Source organism: Seriola dumerili, unplaced genomic scaffold, assembly GCF_002260705.1.
Source record: "Seriola dumerili isolate Sdu_G_001 unplaced genomic scaffold, Sdu_1.0 BDQW01000109.1, whole genome shotgun sequence".
In the NCBI taxonomy this organism is placed as follows: Eukaryota; Metazoa; Chordata; class Actinopteri; order Carangiformes; family Carangidae; genus Seriola; species Seriola dumerili.
In genome coordinates, this window is record NW_019174364.1 from 1763176 (window position 1) to 1782142 (window position 18967).

Here is an 18967-nt window from a genome sequence, read left to right on the forward strand (position 1 = left end):
GAGAAGGTGAACGCTTTTGTCAGTGTTAGACTGAGAATACGAGGATGAGGCTACTTGCTGGAAGCATTATATACAAGTGCAGACCCTGTACGTTCTGAATTTAAAAAAAATGAGCTCATTCATTTTTTGCCAGTGCTAGCTCATGCTTAAGAGGTGGGGATCACTCTACAGAAGCTGCTGGGCACAGAGGGTGGAAACGACATCACCTCATATCAATCTTAAGTACCTCTGGCCTTTATCACCATGGATGCATAGAGCATGACACACTGGATGCTGGTCAGACTCCAGCATGGATTAAATGTGGGATACTTCATATATCTACAAGGGTTGTCACAAATCGAAATGCTGATGGGGGTTATTGAACACTGACACATTTCCTTGCATCAATCCTCAGCTCTCTAAATAGCCCAAATTATTTCCATCTTTTGCCAAAACAATTTCTCAATTTTACCAGCCCCAGATTTAGATGTAATTCAAATGGACTTTGTATTACGTCAACCAGCGTGTCAAGGATTGTTGGGAATCCTGATCTGCTTCGAGTGAAGCTAGCACAGCCTTGACTAGCATGCTTGACAAAGTGAGCCATCCATGGCCCCTGTCCTGGGCATCCTGCCACAGGTCTATTGCTGGAGACATGAACTCTTGGGAATGTTGGGATAAACAGTAGGTCACTGTATGATTACAGCCCGTGTCCTTTTTCCTGTAAGACACCAAAAAGAAGAAGAGAGTGAACAAGAAGAAAGGCAACAGATATGTGTTGCATGTTAAAAGCATTCAAATCAAGTTTGTTTATATCTTATGTTGCAGTCAATCAGTATTTGCCTGAAATCAATTAGAAATCTGACAGACATAGAAAACACGCCTTTTTTGGCATGTTGTTAACATGATTTGCATGTTTGCAGCCATATTACCGTGAATTTGCGCATGTACTGATGATACTGCTAGACATGAAGAATTGAAGACTTGAAGAAGAAGGAATAGTTTTGGGATGTACTACTTGTCTTCTTGCGGAGAGCTAGATGAGATGATATTTCTGTCTGGTAAATGTGAATTTACAGCAAGCAACCAGTTAACTAAGCTTAGCATAAAGACAGGGGGGAAACCACTAGCCTGGCTCTGTTCACATAAAACCACAAATTGTTAATCAGGGGTGATTAGTGAGAAATAGCCAAGCTAGCTGTTTCGCACTGTTTCCAGTCTTTATGCTAAGCTAAGCTAACCAGTGGCTGGCTGTAGCTTCATAGTTACCATACAATGGTATCTATCCTCTCATTTAACTAAGAAAACGATTTAACACAGCCTATATCGTAAAAATGTTAAATTATTTTCTTGAGCATGAATCTTATTGGTCTTTCTCTTTTTAAGGAATACTTGTTTAAAGTTTCACCACTACCTAAGTGTCTAACTTCCTTGCATTTGCCTTTTGAGTTTTTTGTTGCAGTTCAGACATGATTTTCAGGTCATGCTTACAGAGTTCCACCACTGTTGCTGCCAGAAAAATGTGAAATGCAACACTTCCTGTGTGCAGGACAGGATTCATAGGAAGAATTTCACCAAAATGTATCAGTTATACTGTATGTCAGTGATAGAATGTGTCAAAAATCTTCACAGATTTAGTGCACTCAAAAGCTGAGCTGGTGACAGAATTAACTTACTTTATTGAACCTGTCGTAAGGTAAGCTTTACATTTCAGGAGAGGATTGTGTGAATTGAGATATCAGGTTTTGACATAAGCTTGTCTTTTTAATAGAAATGTGTCAGCACAGGGCAGACAGGACTTGGCCTCAGAGGCTGTACAAGAGCCTCATACACCAGGGAAAAGGTGGAAAAGAAAATGTCTGCTACCACCTGCCTTTTGACACAGCAGGTGGGTTTTTCTTCCTTTGGATTTGAGGTGGATGTGCTCGTTTGTTTCTGTGATTGGCAAGCCAGAGGTGAGAGGTTTGACGGAGGCTGCGGGGCACACATAAGAGTCTAGTCTGGACCCACTTGGTATGCTGTGGGCTCTCAAGGGGCAGAGAGGAAGGACGGGGGCTTCGGTCTCTGCTAATCTTGTTGGCAGATGACTGACGTCTCTCTGTCCATCAAAGTGTGACCTGGGGCATAGTTTTAATGAGATCCATTCCACATGACAGGCGCCACCTCTCCCTGGGCTGTCTGTCTGATGGCCTTCATTGCTGCTTTACGTACTATGTGTGTATGTGTCTGTGTCTGCACGTATGAATACATATGTGCATGTGTGTGTGTTTAAATGTCTCAGAAAAGGAAATGATGGTGAGACCTCCAACAAAAACTGAATGAACATGTCAAACTCAAACTCAGCCTGTCAATTGTTCCGTCAGACTCGAGCCGTCGAGTTCAATATTGTTTTCAGTTCAGCGGCTCAACAGCTCATTTGAGTTCGAAAATGAGCTTGTCAGCTTTGTATAGCAGCACATGCTCACATCCTTACAGCCTGCACAAAACTCTCACAAAGACCTGAGATGCTGAAACAGTTTACATTGTGTAACAGCAACAAAAAAAAAAGTGTTCTACGTTCGTGCAGGGAAGAGTATTTATTCAACAGTTGAATCTGTCAGCTTCACTTTAGAGTGCATGCACTAATGTGGAATTTATGTGCAGGCCAGCATCCATCATACACCCAAAAGAGTGCTGCAAAAAACTGTTGGAGCATCTAAGCCTTGGCTGAACTGACTTGGCCTGTTGGATTGTATCAGAAACACATCTTGCTGCCTGGGAGGTTGTGCAACCTCTGCCACACATCTTTAAAAAATCCTGAGATTTAAAGAGAAGTTAAGAGAGCAGAGGCACATGGGATCTGGAATTCTGGCTATTGCACAATTTTTCTTTCAGAAATTACAGTAATACACAACTTGAATGCTGGAATCCATGTAGCCTAGGACAGTTAGCTATCTCTGAGAGATGCAAGTAAGTGAAGGTACTGCCAATCCACAAACTGACTAAGGGCTCCTTCTTACAGAAGAATTAGGAGCCAGATGTGCCATTTACTGGCAGCTGGCCGAGGCTGGACACTGTCCTCAGTGACCATAAAACTGTCAACATGTTGTAATGCCCGGTTGTAATGTGTGTAATGTAACTGATATGATATTGTAAATGTTTTAGCGTTTTTCACTTGAGTTTCACTGCATATCAGAAAAGAAAAAACTGACACAAATGACCATTGTATCAACAATTCGTGACAATTTTAAGGGCCACTGAGACAACATCTCTTTCTGTTCTGCTGCCAAATCTAAATGAACCACAGCTGACAGGAAAACAAAGCCATAATTTGAACATGAGTGACTAACAATACTGCGTACTGACTTTTTTTTGGTGAAATGTGTGAGACTGACTGGTAACCCGAGTGTTGTGAGGCAGGAGCGCTGATGGGAAAGCAGACGGCGATAAGACCGAGGGACTTTCTTCTGGGATTGACTGGAGAGCCACCGACAGTTGTGACATCCTTCCAACAACATTTCCACAGTTAATTAAATTGCAAACTAAGCCACAGAGAAAGACATAGTTTAGAATATGCGCTTGATGAGCCACACTGTCTCCAGACAACTTACTATAGGATCTTTTACAACACAACTGCTGCTGGAAAATTCTGGGAACAGATGTCCAGACAGATTTGCTCTCTTTCTGCAGAGCTGAGAAAAACTTTTCGTCACTGTCCGATTTTAAACAGATTCATCAAGTTACACAGAAAGTATTTCTTCTTATCATTGCAAGTCGCTATATCTATTTCAACTGAAATATGCAAAGCCACAGTCATGAATGCTTTTGTTTTATATAAACCATCCAATCTGTCACAGCTTCCAGCTCTTCACCCGTGATACTTTGGAGCCGAGAGTTTGTATCAAGATGGATTTCATTAACTTTAATTCAATTTAGGTGTGTTCTGGCAACAGGCGGGCAGTCTAAGCAGAAAGCAGAGTCTTATGAAATAACTGAAAGAGAACACACACATAAAGAAATGTGGTAGTGGGTTCTGCAAAAATTATCAGTAACCAAATGAGTATTTTCTTTTGTGTTTTTTTTTTTGTTGCTTTTGGTTGGCCTCTCACTTTCTTCTTCTGTATTTCGCAAACACAGACACACATGCAAAATCTTTCTCTGTTTCTCTCTCACACACACACACACACACACACAACTGTTTGGTCTCCATCTCTCCTATGTCATTTAGAATTCTTGAGCCACCTGTTTCACAGCCTCATCACAGCGAGTGATGACAGGAGGATGAGATGGGGGGAGGAGGAGCGCAGGGAAGGGTGAAGGACAAGGGACGCGCCACAGTCCAGCCTGAGTCGTTTCAAAAGGAGGGTAAATTAAAGACAGGCATCGTAAATATATATTTTGAACGCTGTATACTAAAACTCTCAACCCTACATGAGCACGCGCTATCCTTTCCTGGTCGTACAGACTGAAAACAACACGAAGGGTCCGATATGCCATAATAGCAGCTCTGCGAGGCTGTGCTTAGGCAAAGCATTGCTTTGAGCTAAATGCTAATGTCAACATGTTAACATTCTCTCAATGACAATGCTAACAAGCTGATACAGATATGACGCTATGTTCACCTTAGTTTTAGCGTGTTTGCATGCTAACATTGCTAATTAGCTATAAACAAAAAGTAGCCTACAGCTGAGGCTGATGGGAATTTCAGTAGGTATTTGGTCATAAATCAAAGTACTGGACAAACTCAAATTTTGACCTCATGGTGGTGTTAAATGAAAGTCAGGGGATCTCCAAAGTTATTATAAATAATCCCGAGAGGGAACATGAATGTCTGTATCAGATTTCGTGGCACTCCGGCCAAAAGTTGTCAACGTGTTTCACTCAATACCTCATGGTGGCGCTAGAGGAAAGGTCAGAGGATCACCATAGTTATTAGGATTCATCATCTGTTGATCGTGAATGTTTGTACCAAACTTTATGTCAATCCATAAATAGTTGATGAGATTTTTCTCTCTGGACAAAAGTGATATATCGATCGACTGAAAGAGAGACTGACATTGTCATACCGCCAGCACAGCTAATAAGGATTGACCTAGTAGAGGAGATTACAAAATCTAAACCAGCGTTGTAGCACATACCTTCTTAATTAGCCCTATATTTAGTTATATTTAACAATTGTTTCCATACAAATCATAAGAAAAAGAGGAAGATTAAGTGAACGGGAAAAGAAAGAGAAGAAGAATAAGTAAAAGGAGAAGGATGTCTTTGTGGTGCAATAGTATTTTGTTATCACAGCCAGCTCCTGTCTTGTAAGCCAACATGTCTTTTCTTAGTCGTTCAGTAGCTGCAAACCAAGACAATGCAGGGAAATAAAGCGAGAGACTCAACAAAAGAAAATGTAGTCTATTGAGAAGTTTTTCTCTCTCTCTTTAGACTATCAGGGTGTGACAAAAAAACACGAAAGTCCCATGTATTCCCCTATCTGACCACAGAATACGGTAGACTGAGTTTAACTACACAAGCTGACCACTTTTGGGTACAGTGTGAAACAAAAAGCACAGTCATTTCCTCTCACTGTCCTCAGTCTTTCCCCCTGGCCCGAGACCTGCGGCTGGATGCCGATGAAGAATGACACAGACAGACCGGACCCTCAGGGAGCCCACGGCAACAACACTGCATGGGAAAACTGTTACACAACCCCTCCTCCCCCTCAACCAACCACAGGTAGTATAGCTGGGGCACCTTCAGCCACAAAGTCATGCTAAATATAAAACCATTGTTATTGTTTGCAGTACATTTCACTGTGAAGAACAAAAAGGGAACAAGGGGGGTAAAAAAGCTAATGTAACGCAATACACACTCTCCTCGGGTTGATACTGGTGGAGAGAACCCACCAGACAAGTCGGGGACAGGATCAGACCCCGTGGAGCCTGTTAGGAAACAGCTTTAATTCATACCAAATCATCCCACCACAGCTGCCCTCCTCCCTCCGTTCCCAGGCAGGAGACATGTGAGCCAGATACAATGAGACAAACTTGTGTCATTTAAAAAAAAAAAAAAAAAAAAAAAAAAAAAAAAAAAGCAGCTGTCCCATTTTTAGCCCTGCAAAGCTCCAGCTGAGTCATAGTCAGCTTCTGTGACAAAAGACGGAGGAACAAATATGAGCAGTGCAATCTGGGTGGGAAAAAATATTCTTGAAGAAAAGAGTGCCATTAATCTTTAGAGTGCGGCTCAAAAGGCATGTCATGTGTGAGCAGTCAAAGGGAGAAAAGTGCACGCTAAACAGAATTTGCATCGCAAAATAAATATTTGGCAAATTATAGATTCACTAGCAAGCGACAACATTATCCTCTATATTTGTTAGCATTACAGTGAGACTATTGTTTTAGCTCTCCAGTGTCTTGACTCTTTAATTGTTAAAGTCAACATTTCTAGCATCATGCCAAGCCAACACAAATAGCAAAAATCCAAAGTATTTTTCTACTCCGGGTTCACTCACAAACTAACAGTATGTGGTCTGAATGGGAATCTCCAAACACAGGGTGAAAGCCTCTCCTGCAGACACGAGTGTACTTGAAGAAATACTGCTGTATTTATTAAAAGAAAACACTGAATAGCGGTTCTAAAATTACAGTAACGAGACAGAATACCTGGAACTGCTCCAAAAGCAAGAGGGTGACCTCAGAGTCAGCATTTTTATTTGAGTTTTTACATTCAATTAACTTTTCGTTTTCTTTTCTTTTTTTTGCTACCAAGTACATGAACAGAAAAAAAACCTAATAATCACTGTTGCCCATTGTCATTGGAAAGAGGCTGGGCTTCTCTTTTAAAACACAAATGGACATGTTTGAATTTATTTTCAAACATGTTGAATGTCTAACAGTTACAGTATGATAGAAAAGTGTTTAGAATAACATATATTGACACAACATTCATAATAAGATGTAACTATTTCCGCTCTCAGGTGTCTAAAAACAGCCAAAGTTTCCAGGGCCTGATTCAAGTTTTCTTCTCTGTCTGCCAGCTTTGTGATGGAGGTATGACTCTGCCAAGTGCGGTGTTATCTTTTTCCCATTTAAATGCTAATGAGCGTGCTGCCGTACCAGTCAAAGCGCTGCAGAAACAGTGTGAATTCTTAATATCTTACCACACCAAAAGGTAACAGCTCTCCCGGTGAGGTGGAGGGATGAGTACATGTTCCCTCATTAAATTCTACACAAACGACGTGTCCCTCAGAGAGCGCCGAGGGCCATTCTGTGTGTCACGCCGTCCTCTGGCTCTGTGTGTTTATGTGTGTGTGTGTGTGTGTGTGTGTGTGTGTGTGTGTGTGTTTGTGTGTGTATGTGTGCATGGTCAATTGTATGAGGACGTGTGTGCACTCACATCTGTCTGAGTTGTGTAGATATGTGTGCATGTGTGTGTGTGTGTGTGTGCATGCAGATGTGCACAGCAGTGTGTGGGTGCACTTGTTTCTTCACCTCATCAGTAATGAACAGCTGTTAATTGCCTCCCATTATGTGGTGAAACCAGCAGACAGAGGTTAAGGTTGTCACAGACTGTTAAAAATTACTTTCCACGGCTGGTTTAGTCATTGATGGCAAAAGGTTAGAGGATAATTCACTGAATGTAATGAAACTCATATGAGAGAGTGACCCGAGCGCTTATACCGCTTGGATTTGTATTCCCTACAAGCACCTGTTTCCATGAAAACCACCAGTGTCCTTGTTGTAGCGTTGCAGTGGATAAATAAATGTAAAATGGTTCTCATGAACCATCCTCAGAGATCTCTGTGAGAGTGATAACAATAATCTATGCAGTGTCGCCTTCATGTCCTCCAGGAAAATTACAGCATTTTTAAATGAATACGTTCAACTTGGAGTCAAATTCACGTTGTGAAAACTGGCAAGTTTAGTCTGGTTGATGAAAGGGAAACATTCACAGTGAAGTGGTGTAATATCTGTAACGAAACTTCTCACGTCTCCCACCAGCACTATTGAAACTGATTTATAAAACTGGCTTCTCCTCTGCAGAACAAAAGGCTTAATGGCAGCTTTTTTTTTTTCTTTTTTTTTTTGCAGAATTTCTTTAAATGTGTTGCCTCTGTGGTCTGGCACCCGATGGTGATCTTTGGTTTGAACATTATCTTTCCCATTTTACTCGTCAGATAGCTGCGAGAGAGAGAAAGCAATGCTAGAGGAAAAACTGGAAAGCATGAGGGACTTTTTTTTATGAAGGCAGGCGCTCCTCAAAGCCAGGATTCAATAATTGCTTTCCTCTTGTCTCACGCAAGTGACAGATGGTGAGGCCACCAGAGGCCTGAAGATGGGAATAATATTGTTGATTAAAAAGAAATATAGGAAACAACATGCAGCTGTTGGCTTCGAGACAGAGGAGGGAAGACAGAAAGAGAAAGAGAAAAGAGGAGGAGAAAAATAGGAAGAGCAGGGAAACAAAAAGAGTATCGGTAATGACACAATTAAACTTGGCTGACACACAAACATTTTGACTGGACTTTGTTTAAACTGCTGATATGTGAAATGATTTGGGGAAAGAGATTTTATTGTTTTGCTGAGTTTTCCATGGTCAGTCCTGCCGGACTGAGGAGTTGAGTTGCCTTCCAGATATTTATGAAAGTTGTTATTTATTTGGAGCTGTACAGTCTGGTGCACAGACCACCCTTCAAACATGAACGCCCACCTGCATATGTTAAGCCATTCGCCTCTTTGTGCGTGAGAAAGAGAGTCAGATGGTTTTTAAAGCTCGTCCAAGATTCAGATGGACTGAAACATATCAATATCTTCTGCCGTGTGCGCGTGAGCTTGTAAGTGTGGGGGTAATTGTTTCCCAGAGCTCTTTGCTGGTGTCAAGGGAAATTTAACACTTTTAATGGCGAATGCTGATGCTGAGCTCTCCTCCTTTCTGGGCTCTGAGTATCAAAGCCTGGAGTCACACCGCAAAGCCTCTTTTGCATGGACTACTGCAATAATCGTCTTTCCAAGACATCTTTCGAAAGACAGACAACTCAAAGTCACAGCCAGAGATCTCTGTGTATTTTAGTTCACTTTGGAGCAATCGGCATAAAGGTGCTTCACATGCCTTTTTGAATTGAATACAGCTTTTACCCTCATTATAGAGTCTGAAAAGGACACAAAGCATACTTACATTTTTGGCTAAATCAATGTTTAAATATTGGAAGTCATACGTGAGTATTCTACGAGTAAGTTTCAGTGAAATGATCACACGGTAGAGCAGGTTTCATGGTCCGTCAGTGTAACAGTACCTTTTTAGTGAGCTAACAGAAACAGAGGAAATTGTAAATCAAGTCTACAACAATGACTAAGTGAAAGAAAGTCTTTGTATCTGCCAAATTCCTATCTTATTTTATACATTTCTGCAATTGTAGACCGCATGAAACCTAAGCTACTGTATTTATCATTTATGGAATAATAAGCATGCACACTGGGCGTCAGCTGTGTTGTGCGTTGACTGGATAAGAAGCGAAATAAGCCAGCGTGATCAGGGGAGGGATCGAGTGAGATTAAAAGATTTAAGGCTCCATTTGCCCATGAATATGTGATGCCTATCTGAGGCTCAAGCCAGCGAGCCCTCTGTCAGGTTGTCGAGGTGTTGGGGGAAATCTACCTTATCTGCATCTAGCCACTTTTCAACAGTTTCTTATGCCAACGTGCAGCCAAAAATTCCTGTTTGGCTTCAAAGTTATACATCAGCAGCTGTGAGAGCATCAAATAAAAAAAAGAAAAAAAAGAAAACCTTTTTCTTCTCATCTGAAACCATTGTCTGCTTGTTTTTCTTTCTTCTCCGCCTGAGTCAAAATACAGTAAAGTGATTCATGCTTCATTCAGAAAGCAAACACTGTTTCCATACCTGTGAGACTGCCAATACCAGCAGATACTGAACAATTGTTTGGCTCAGAAGCGGGTATCTGAAAGCCTCTCAGCACAACTCAATGCTGGCTCCAGTCAGCAAATAAAAATCAGTAGCTGGCAGTCACAGGCGAATCAAGTTGTGAAATTACCTCAGTCCTATTTTTTTTAATTTTTTTTTTATACTGAAACAGCCACAGAAAAAAAAAGGCTTCCTCTGGACATCCAATAGAACAGTTCTCCCTCACAAAATCATCACCCATAGATCTGTAACATCTGAGCTCACTTAAGCTCTTTTATTGTTGCAGTTTGGAAGCAGGTTGCATGATCGTGAATTTGTCACAGTAAAATATTGTCTCCTTCACACAAAACCAAGCCTACATCCCATTAACACAAGTTCCCATGTGTTCTGCATTACAGTGGGTATGAGTGTTTTGCATTGTTTATTCTGTAATGAAGTCATCATGGAGATATTTGAATTGGAAATGATACACTGTTTGGGAATTGCACAAAAAAAAAAAAAAAGACTTGTCTCCATGCATTTGCTTGTGTTATCTTCATCTATCTTTATCTTAATCTGTAAGATTGATGAGCAAACTTTCTGTTGTCAAAGATAAATGCTGATGGAAATGAAAACAGATTGCATAATTCTAACCTATTAAAGGCTTCAGGCTTCACTGCAACGCTTAATTTCAATGCTGTGAATCAACCTCTGGGCAACAAATCACACTGACATGAGTGTAGAAGGCAAATTTGTTCCCACACTTTATTTGAATAAAGTAAAAACTCAAATTACAAGTCTGAATATGTGGGAGACGTGATGTGACAATTATGCTGGAAATACAAAGACACTGAGGCCACGTGCACAAATATATGTTGAAAAATGCTTTTTAAGTCATTTTAAAACTATATTGCTCAGTTTGTTTTGATTGTAGCAGAAATTTTTAGACGACTCCCCCCTCCCAGTATTGAAGACACTTCTCCTCATCTCATGTTGCTGACACTTGTGACACCACTTGTGCAGTTTGTTCTCTCCACCGGTTTTAGTGGGTTTACCTTTGTAGCCCCGGAGTGTGAGAGGATGCAGAGAAAGGCTCGGCTTGTGTTAGATTTTAGGGCGGGACGGAGCGCAGGGATGCTAAGGTAGGTTCCCTCCCCCATGGGTGTGTCCACCGCCGGGAGACCTCAGTGTATCCACCTGCACAAGCCGCTTCCCTGCACTACACACTTGAGCGCCGCTGCGCAAGGCTGAGCCCTGATCTCCGCCACACTCATCTACAGGAGCAACTCTTTTGTTTCCAGCCTCCTTCAGGGGAAGACACAGAATCTGTTGATGCGATTTAGAGCTCACTTCAAGTTAAAGCGGCTGCGTCCGGTTAATTTAAATCCAAGCTTTGTTTGGCTCTGGGATAATCGTGCAGGATCTGCGGCGGATACACTGATACTCCTGCGTGCGGACAGAGGAGCTCAAAGGATCTGGGTGGATGGTTTTTAAATGTTCACCGGCTTTATCACAATATTCACTGGACGCAACTAGAAGGTAGGTCTCAATGCAAGTGCTGTTTGTGATACATGACAAGTCAAATTAATTATTTCTGTACAGACAGATAAATCAGTGGGAAGCCACATTTGGTACAGTCGAGGAAGAAAAAAAGAATAATCCCTGCGCTGCATGTGCAAGATTGAGAATATAAAATATATTTTAAAAGTGCAGAAAAATGATTTTGTCCTGAATATTTGGACTGGTTTATTTTAAGCAACAGACTTCCGCTCGACTGTATTTATATTTTTGGTTTGTCTTCTCTGGCGCGTGGGAGGCTCAAATGAGTTATTCTCCCAAATAGCCACTATCTCCAAATACTGCAAGAGCCAAGAGCAATGTGTGTGTGTGTGTGTATGTATTTGTGGGGTGGGTGGATGGTGGGGGTGTATGTGTGTATTCAACTAGACGTGAGTTTTGAGGGACTGAAAGTTTTTTTTTTTTTTTTTGCTGTTTTTTGATGTGATGCTGTGTCTTCAAAATCTGCTCTTCACTGCGATCAAACGTTCATCAACTCCCTGCAACTTCTTCTGACAATTTCAAATCCTGCAGGTCCTCATAAAAATAAATGACACGTGGTTCATGTTCACGTCCTCATAACTCAAAGAGCAGTCACGCTTTATTTTGGTTAACTGTCTGCTTTTGGAGTCCTGCCTTCAGGGCTCAGTGTGGAACTTGATCTCAAGCCCTGACTGGCAGTTTGACCTCGGACTCAGATCCACGTTTACATGTAGATCAGTGCCGTGCACGGCTCATTACAGTGAAAGTTGTTTTATTGTCTCCAAACGTTCATTTCCCTCTGCAAGTTCTCTGTTTGCGTGTGCCGGCATTTCGCACAATCGTGTCACCTAGTCCGCGGGCTGAGTCTTCAGATCCATTTTTATAGGGATATTATTATCTCCAGCTCTTTGTGGCGGATAACAGCATGTTGATGCGCTTTGTGCTTTAATCTGTGAGCAGCGCCAGCGCGCGCCAGGCTCAAACAACCAAGTCCTCCCGTACACTCCTGGTCAAATTCAGCTCCTCCTGTCAAACACTAGTAATAATTCTTCAACTTTAAACCGGTTTATTTGCGAGCTTTCACGAGCACGTTGTGTTGCAGTGTTGTGGAAAAAGTGAAGATCCGCAGAGAGTGGCGAGGTGTGGGGCAGGCATGCAGCGGCGGTGGCTCCGTCTGGCTCTCCCCCGGCTGGAGGGAGACTCCGTCCATTCACACTGTTGCCTTCACAGAGCAAGCCAGGATAACTGTGGATGATTAGGAGAGACAGATTCATCAGAAAATCCAGTAGCAATGATGAAAACTCAATTCTGTCTCTTCACACTCCTGTAGCCCTCAGGTTTTATGGTTCAAATTCAGTTTATTGGCCAAAATCATGATCTATGATTCACAACCTGCCGAAAAATACTTGAAAATATTTTAAGCATTCACCCATGAGATATCCAACCAATATGTACAACAGATGCAGAAGGCCGTGTAAAAAAACAGATCCAGTTTTTGGATTTGTGTCTCAGTCCTAGATGTTCTTTATGAGTAAAGTGCCAACAAGCTTTTATAAGACTAAACGCTGCAGCTCTGTCTGTAAGTGATCAAACTGATTGTGTCTGATTGTTGCAGCTCAGTGACTGAGAGTAGGTTGCTTTGTGCGGTCAGTGTGCTTGCTTACTGTTGACTGACGCTCATCCCTCTCTGCCCCTCAGCTCCTGGACTCTCCTTCTCCCCAGTTAACAAACAGAGGGGCAATGTTGTGGGACAAACTGTGCTGGCTGCTGGCCCTCCTGGCCTTGTCATCCGGGGGGCTGCCCCCCTCTAATGAGCCCCTCTCTGCTCCAAGGATCTTCCTGTCCTTCAAAGGTAAGGCACTCCGGATAATACTGCTGCTGTGCCTGTGACCCAGTTTGCGTGCCTATACACACACACACACACATGCGATTACTGGTCTAACACTCACTTCTGCCATCAGTCTTTGATTTCTTGGTTTTGCTCAGTAACTGCCACGGGTAAACTATTGGCACCACGTGAATTCAGGGCTCGGCAGGCCTGGTATTTGTTCCTTCCGTCCCTAACAGCGAGTTTGATTGTGTGTTGATGAGAGGGATGAGATGTGCTGCTGATTGTCCTGACTATTCATGTCTTCATTTAATCGCGGGGCTATTAGTCCCCCCCAAACAGGCCTTTGTGTGACCTCGGCTCCCTTCTGAAATCAAGTCAGATTTAACACTTGGCTGGGCACACACTCAGGGCGGGGATCCAGCATGTTATGAATGTTTGCTAGTGCCACATGAGACCGTGTGTGTGTGTGTGTGTGTGTGTGTGTGTGTGTGTGTGTGTGTGTGTGTGTGTGTGTGTGTATTGAACTGTCCTGTTAAAATAGGTCTTAGTGGTGCAGTGTCCGGTGCTTTGTCATTCCAGTGCCGGCATATAGTCATCAGCGTGTCCATGTAAAGCTCCTGAGGTTTTATAGTACCTGCCTCTGAAAAAGATTTTAATGAGCCTCTGACGAGTTCAGATCCAAGTCGCCACACTTCAGATCTCGGCTCTGTGTCCAAAGTTTGCTTGAGTGCATAACTTTAAGGAATCAAAGACTTGCTTTGTGTCAGTTCATGTCGTTTTGCTCAGCTGATGAAAACAGACTTTTTCCAGATACTTTTGCTTACCTGTTTGTTTGATCTCTCTCTCTCTCCCTCCCTCTCTCTCTCTCTCTCTCTCTCTTTCCTACTTGAATCCCGTCTTTTTTCTCTCTGTCTCTAATCAAGTTGGATTTCACACGCGACTGATTTCACATTTACTTGGTAGAAAAGAGGTCATTTATTTTCTGTTTCTTTTAATTGAGTTCCGTTTTGTTTTTAATTAGTTTTGGAGGTTACTCTATGCCTCACAGAGCAACTTCAGATAGCTGGAGACTAGAAATGCACCTAAGCTGAGCATTCCCTAATTGTATTGGTTTTTGCACCGTACTTCTGGGAATAGCTCTGTAATGTGCTTTTATTAATTTTTTATGTCCCCGTGTACTTAACCAAATAATTGGCTTTAGGTTTCATAATATCCGTCTAGTGCTGACATACAGATTGTGTTCACTTGTAATGGGTGCTTCCTGATAACATAATCCAGCTAATTTTTAATAAGCATTTGAATTGTGATGATAAAAGAAAACTACAAGACAAGCTACACATGTAGGCTGCCAACTGTAGCAGCCTATAGAATCAGCTGCGTTGTTGAGTTTGCTTCCGTCTATGACCCGGACTCACATGTTTATCTGTAAAGGTTACACACAGTATCACTTTCCACTGATTATTTGCTTTTTATGAAGCTGGGAGAGATGATTTAAATGCTTTTTGGCCGAAATCCAAAACTTTGACACAAGAATAACCCACACTTCCTCGTCTTTGCTTTTCAAATCTTTGCCCTCTATCAGAGCAGCAGACTCCGGGTTATACACACAGATACACACACACATTTCTTCCAAAGCAAAATGATAAGATCTCGTATGTTGTACAGTAGGGGGACTGCATCGCAATGTGACCATCTGTAGTAAATACTTGCCTTTAAATTCCATTCTACATACACTTTCATTTATTAATTGTCACTTTTCAGCTTTGTTTTGTTTTGGAGATATTTCTATTACATGACAGTTTTCCTAAAGCTCTACATAACAAAAAGCTGAAGGATTTTCGTGCTTTGAAGCCTGAACTAATGAGATCACATCTGCCACAGAGAAAATCCTGTACTTCGCTCTTTGGCTCTGACTTTATTATTTGAACCACTAATTTTTGTACTATATTAGTAGGAGTCTCATCATATTCCTGTCTCCACTAATCAAAAGAACTATACCAGTGCGTTTTGCACTTAGCATTAAAGCTCCATGTCTACAAGGACTAAGGTTTACAATGTAAACAACCTAAGCTGATAGTTTTGCCTTTTCAGGTTCCCAAAGTAGCTACTGAGTGTGTTACTGCAGGCTGAGTTATTAACTGTGATAAGGACCAAGAGAGCAAACAGGGGCTAAGACTAAAGGAATGTCCATTCAAAGCTCATAGGGATAGATCATCAACCCAGACTTCAAAAGAGTTGGAAAAAATAGCACACAGACGCACACACACACACACACACACACACACACACACACACACACACACACACACACACACACACACACACACGCACACACACTCACAAAATGCCACGCAACGATACATCTCTAACTTTGCTTAACATTGTGTTTTCCAAAAAAAGAAGAAAAATAAAGTAGATTAAAGACACAACTATATTCTGAAGTGCAACTTTTTTTGTTCTAGTTATCAGATGTGCTGATGTTATGACAAAAACAAAAGGTCCCATTTGTGCAGCTATGTAGGTGTATTCTTTCTCATGAAAACTGCACAAGGCCGGCTTAGATCAGCTGCTGAGAACTCCTATATTTACTTTTAAACAAGGTCTATAATCACATGCTATTTTAGTGCGCAGGGCTCTGCGAGGTTGTGACCCTTCAAACAGAAGCCAGTCACACCCGAGGTTAACTGCCCTCAAACTGTGGGAGAATGGCACCATATTAACAAGTAATAGCTTGTTAGGGCTAATCCTCAGGAACATTTGAAAGTGTTTAACTTTGTTTTTCTTTGGCCTCTTCAGTTGTCGCTGGAACACCTGGGCACAATGTTAGCTCTGGGAAGAAAGCCTGCAGAGAAAAGACAAAGCCATGCAGGCAGTCCTGTAATCGGACTAATTCTTAGGGACAATCTTGAGGTTACTTCAGCCTTTTGCACGCTCGCCACACAGCGGCCTTTTTGTCCCACGTAATGGGCCGATGGTTGTCACGCCTGAACAAAGGCTTCACATATCGGCTCATCTCTCCTGACAGTTTCCAGAGTTAAGATCAGAAATGGCAAGATGTCCTCCACCTCTTTATTCTTTGAATAATTAGGAGCTGCCACCGAGTTTGAACTTTACTGCTTGTTCTATTCCTGACTCTACAACAATAGACCTCATCTTCCACAGATTAAGATCTGTAGGCAGATTTATGTATATATATATATATAGTACATGAGAGCAGCCCTTTGTCTTCCTCAAGTTATATCATGGTGGCATGCCTCTATGTAGGTGGTCCTGTACTATAGCTGTCTTTTTGACCTCTCTGGTGAAAGAGAAAGTATTATACTCATAATCATCCTTTCCATGCCATGATATATTACACCTTCTCCCCTAGATTGTTAGAAGGATACCAAAGCAAAGTTTATCTCCTTGTACCCCGCCCGGTCTGCTCACTTATTATTGTGACACTGGAGACAGAGTTAAGAGCCTCAGCCAGGCCGTGCTGCAATCAAGTGTTAGCAATCAATGAGCTGCTGAAAGCTTATCCACAGCTAACAACCTGTCTGCAGGCAGATGACCCCTGGCTACTCCGGATGAATCTTTAGTCTGGCCAGTGAAGTCCAGACAAACCTGTCAGACAAAGCGCTTCTCTTTTGTTCAGAAATAAATTAAAATAAAAAAAAATACAAAGTCAGAGTGCTGCCACCAGTCATTCATGCTTCAGTTGTCTCGATCTGTCTCCTTCAAACAGAGGTGAACGTGAAACCAGTTACTGGGATTGGCTAATCACTGGGGATAGTCCAAATGCATGCCGTCTGCGAGCACCGCGTTCTCATAACCCAGAAACCCTCCTGCTGTTCAGCTACAAAGCTAATGTCGTTAATTAGCCGTATCATCAGACCACATTACACATTGCAGTGCATTATATTACACAAGTCACTTAATATGACATGCATCATTAAGGGTGTAAAACATAATGAGATATGCATTGCACATAGAAATACTGTGGTAGACTAATAAATAGGGATCATAATAATCAAGTATAGTGTGAGGTACTAATGTTATTGCTTTGCCTGATGAAGAATTATATAGGGTAGAAGTGGTCAGCTTACACAAATGTGGAGCGATCAGAGACAGTTGCTTCAGAGAAAAGCTTTTAGATTGATCTTTTCAATGAGGAATTTTTGTTGGCATGATTTTTTTTTAAGACCCACAAGAGGACTGATTGTGCATCTGCAGCTAATCAGTCTAACGCCTATATTACTGCCTCCTGGGTGTGGTCTGATCTCTAACAATTAGCACGCTTACGAAAGGCTCAACGGTTGAAAATTTCTTTGCATTGCTTAATATTTTCTGCAAAAGTCAGTGTGCAGACTTTCAGTCCGGATGGACGTTTTCCATCCGTTATTTCTTTGAGCCAGTATGGAAAAATATTTTGAATGTAACTGATTTCCATCCACAGTAAAAAGGAGCGGTCGTTATATTATCTGGGTGTTTGAAGATAAGAGAGGATGACAGTGTTGAGAAAAGTGCTGCAGTGTAACAAGTTAATGCTTTCGGGAGTGAACGACATGCTCTGCAACATATTATCTAAAATAAATAATATGTGATGTATTTATTTTTTTGGAAAGAAGCAAGAAGTAGCAGAAGCACTGATCTGCTTGTTTTTCCTCAAAAGCAAATATAGGCTTTTGGCTCAGGCTAAAGTCCAACGTGCACCAAGCGGCATAATCTAATTCACATCCTCCGTCCCCTTCTACCAGCTGAGCTTGTTTACTTCTTTCCCAGCAGATAAACATCATCGCTACATGGAGGTTACAAGTTTGTCACAGCCTTAAACTGCTCCTGTCCTACATGCTTTCAAATTCTGAGAAATAGTTGAGGCCAGGAGGCTTTTATAAATGTCGTTTGGTCACGTCACGTTAACGTCACTAGCACTTGGATGCAGTTTGCTCTCTTGGTATTCATACGACACTGTACCTGTTGGTAGCAGTGTATGGTCCAAAGCTTCCCTATTATCTCCACTAGAGAATGTCAGGGCGCTGAAAAATGTTTCCACAGCGTAATGTGTGGTGGCTGTGGCACGCAAGCCCGCAGCAATTATTACAATACTTTGCTACTTTCTCTCCAGAGATGCTGCTGGTGGAGGAAGGGAGGGGGTAGAGCATCCCAGCAACCTCTGCTCTGCAGGATACATGCTGTCAAACTATGATTATTCAGGAGAGAAAAACAGAAGGCGACAGCTCCAGTGCTAAATATAGTGTCCTTCCTGTCTGTTTCTTTCTCTTTTTATCTCCCTCTCCTCCTCTGCCTCGCCGTCCTCCTCCTCTGCCTTTACTCTACACTCACACCCCTCTCTATTTGCGTTTTGAGAAGAGGCTGGCAGTGTGAGCTGAGGGAGGAGGGCACCCAGTACGCCACCCACAGCAGGGGCGCTGTTTTAGCACACTCAAAGGACGAAAGGGGAGAGGGGGGTCTCTAAAGTGCCCAGACTTTCCTTGTGAGGAAGGCACAACGGTAAGGGGGCAGGGGCAGTGGGGTGGGTATAAGGGATGAGTGGGTGGACATATACATCTGAGGGAAGAGAAAGGTTTTACATAGCAGTTCAGCTAACATGCACTAAGTGCAGTGGTAAGATGTGTCTCAGGCTTGAAAGGAAATAATGTGTCTCCATTGTGTAGCCCTTTTTTCAGCCATTTTCACTTTATAAATTGCTGGCCCCCCACCCTTTAATGATGTCACAGAGAGTTATACACATACAAATCATTGCTCCCAATG

The 18967-nt window shown here is 42.1% G+C and overlaps 1 protein-coding gene across 1 annotated transcript in view; it reads left to right on the plus strand.

Annotated features, from left to right (window-relative positions):
* Nucleotides 1–11103: 11103 nt before the first annotated feature.
* LOC111222836 (semaphorin-3F-like) overlaps nt 11104–18967 on the plus strand; it is a 50713-nt gene continuing 42849 nt past the window's right edge. The window contains exons 1-2 of the mRNA XM_022746692.1: nt 11104–11382; nt 13081–13234. Of these exons, the coding sequence (XP_022602413.1) occupies nt 13123–13234 (112 nt within the window). The 5' untranslated portion in view covers nt 11104–11382; nt 13081–13122. The remainder of the gene's footprint in view (nt 11383–13080; nt 13235–18967) is intronic.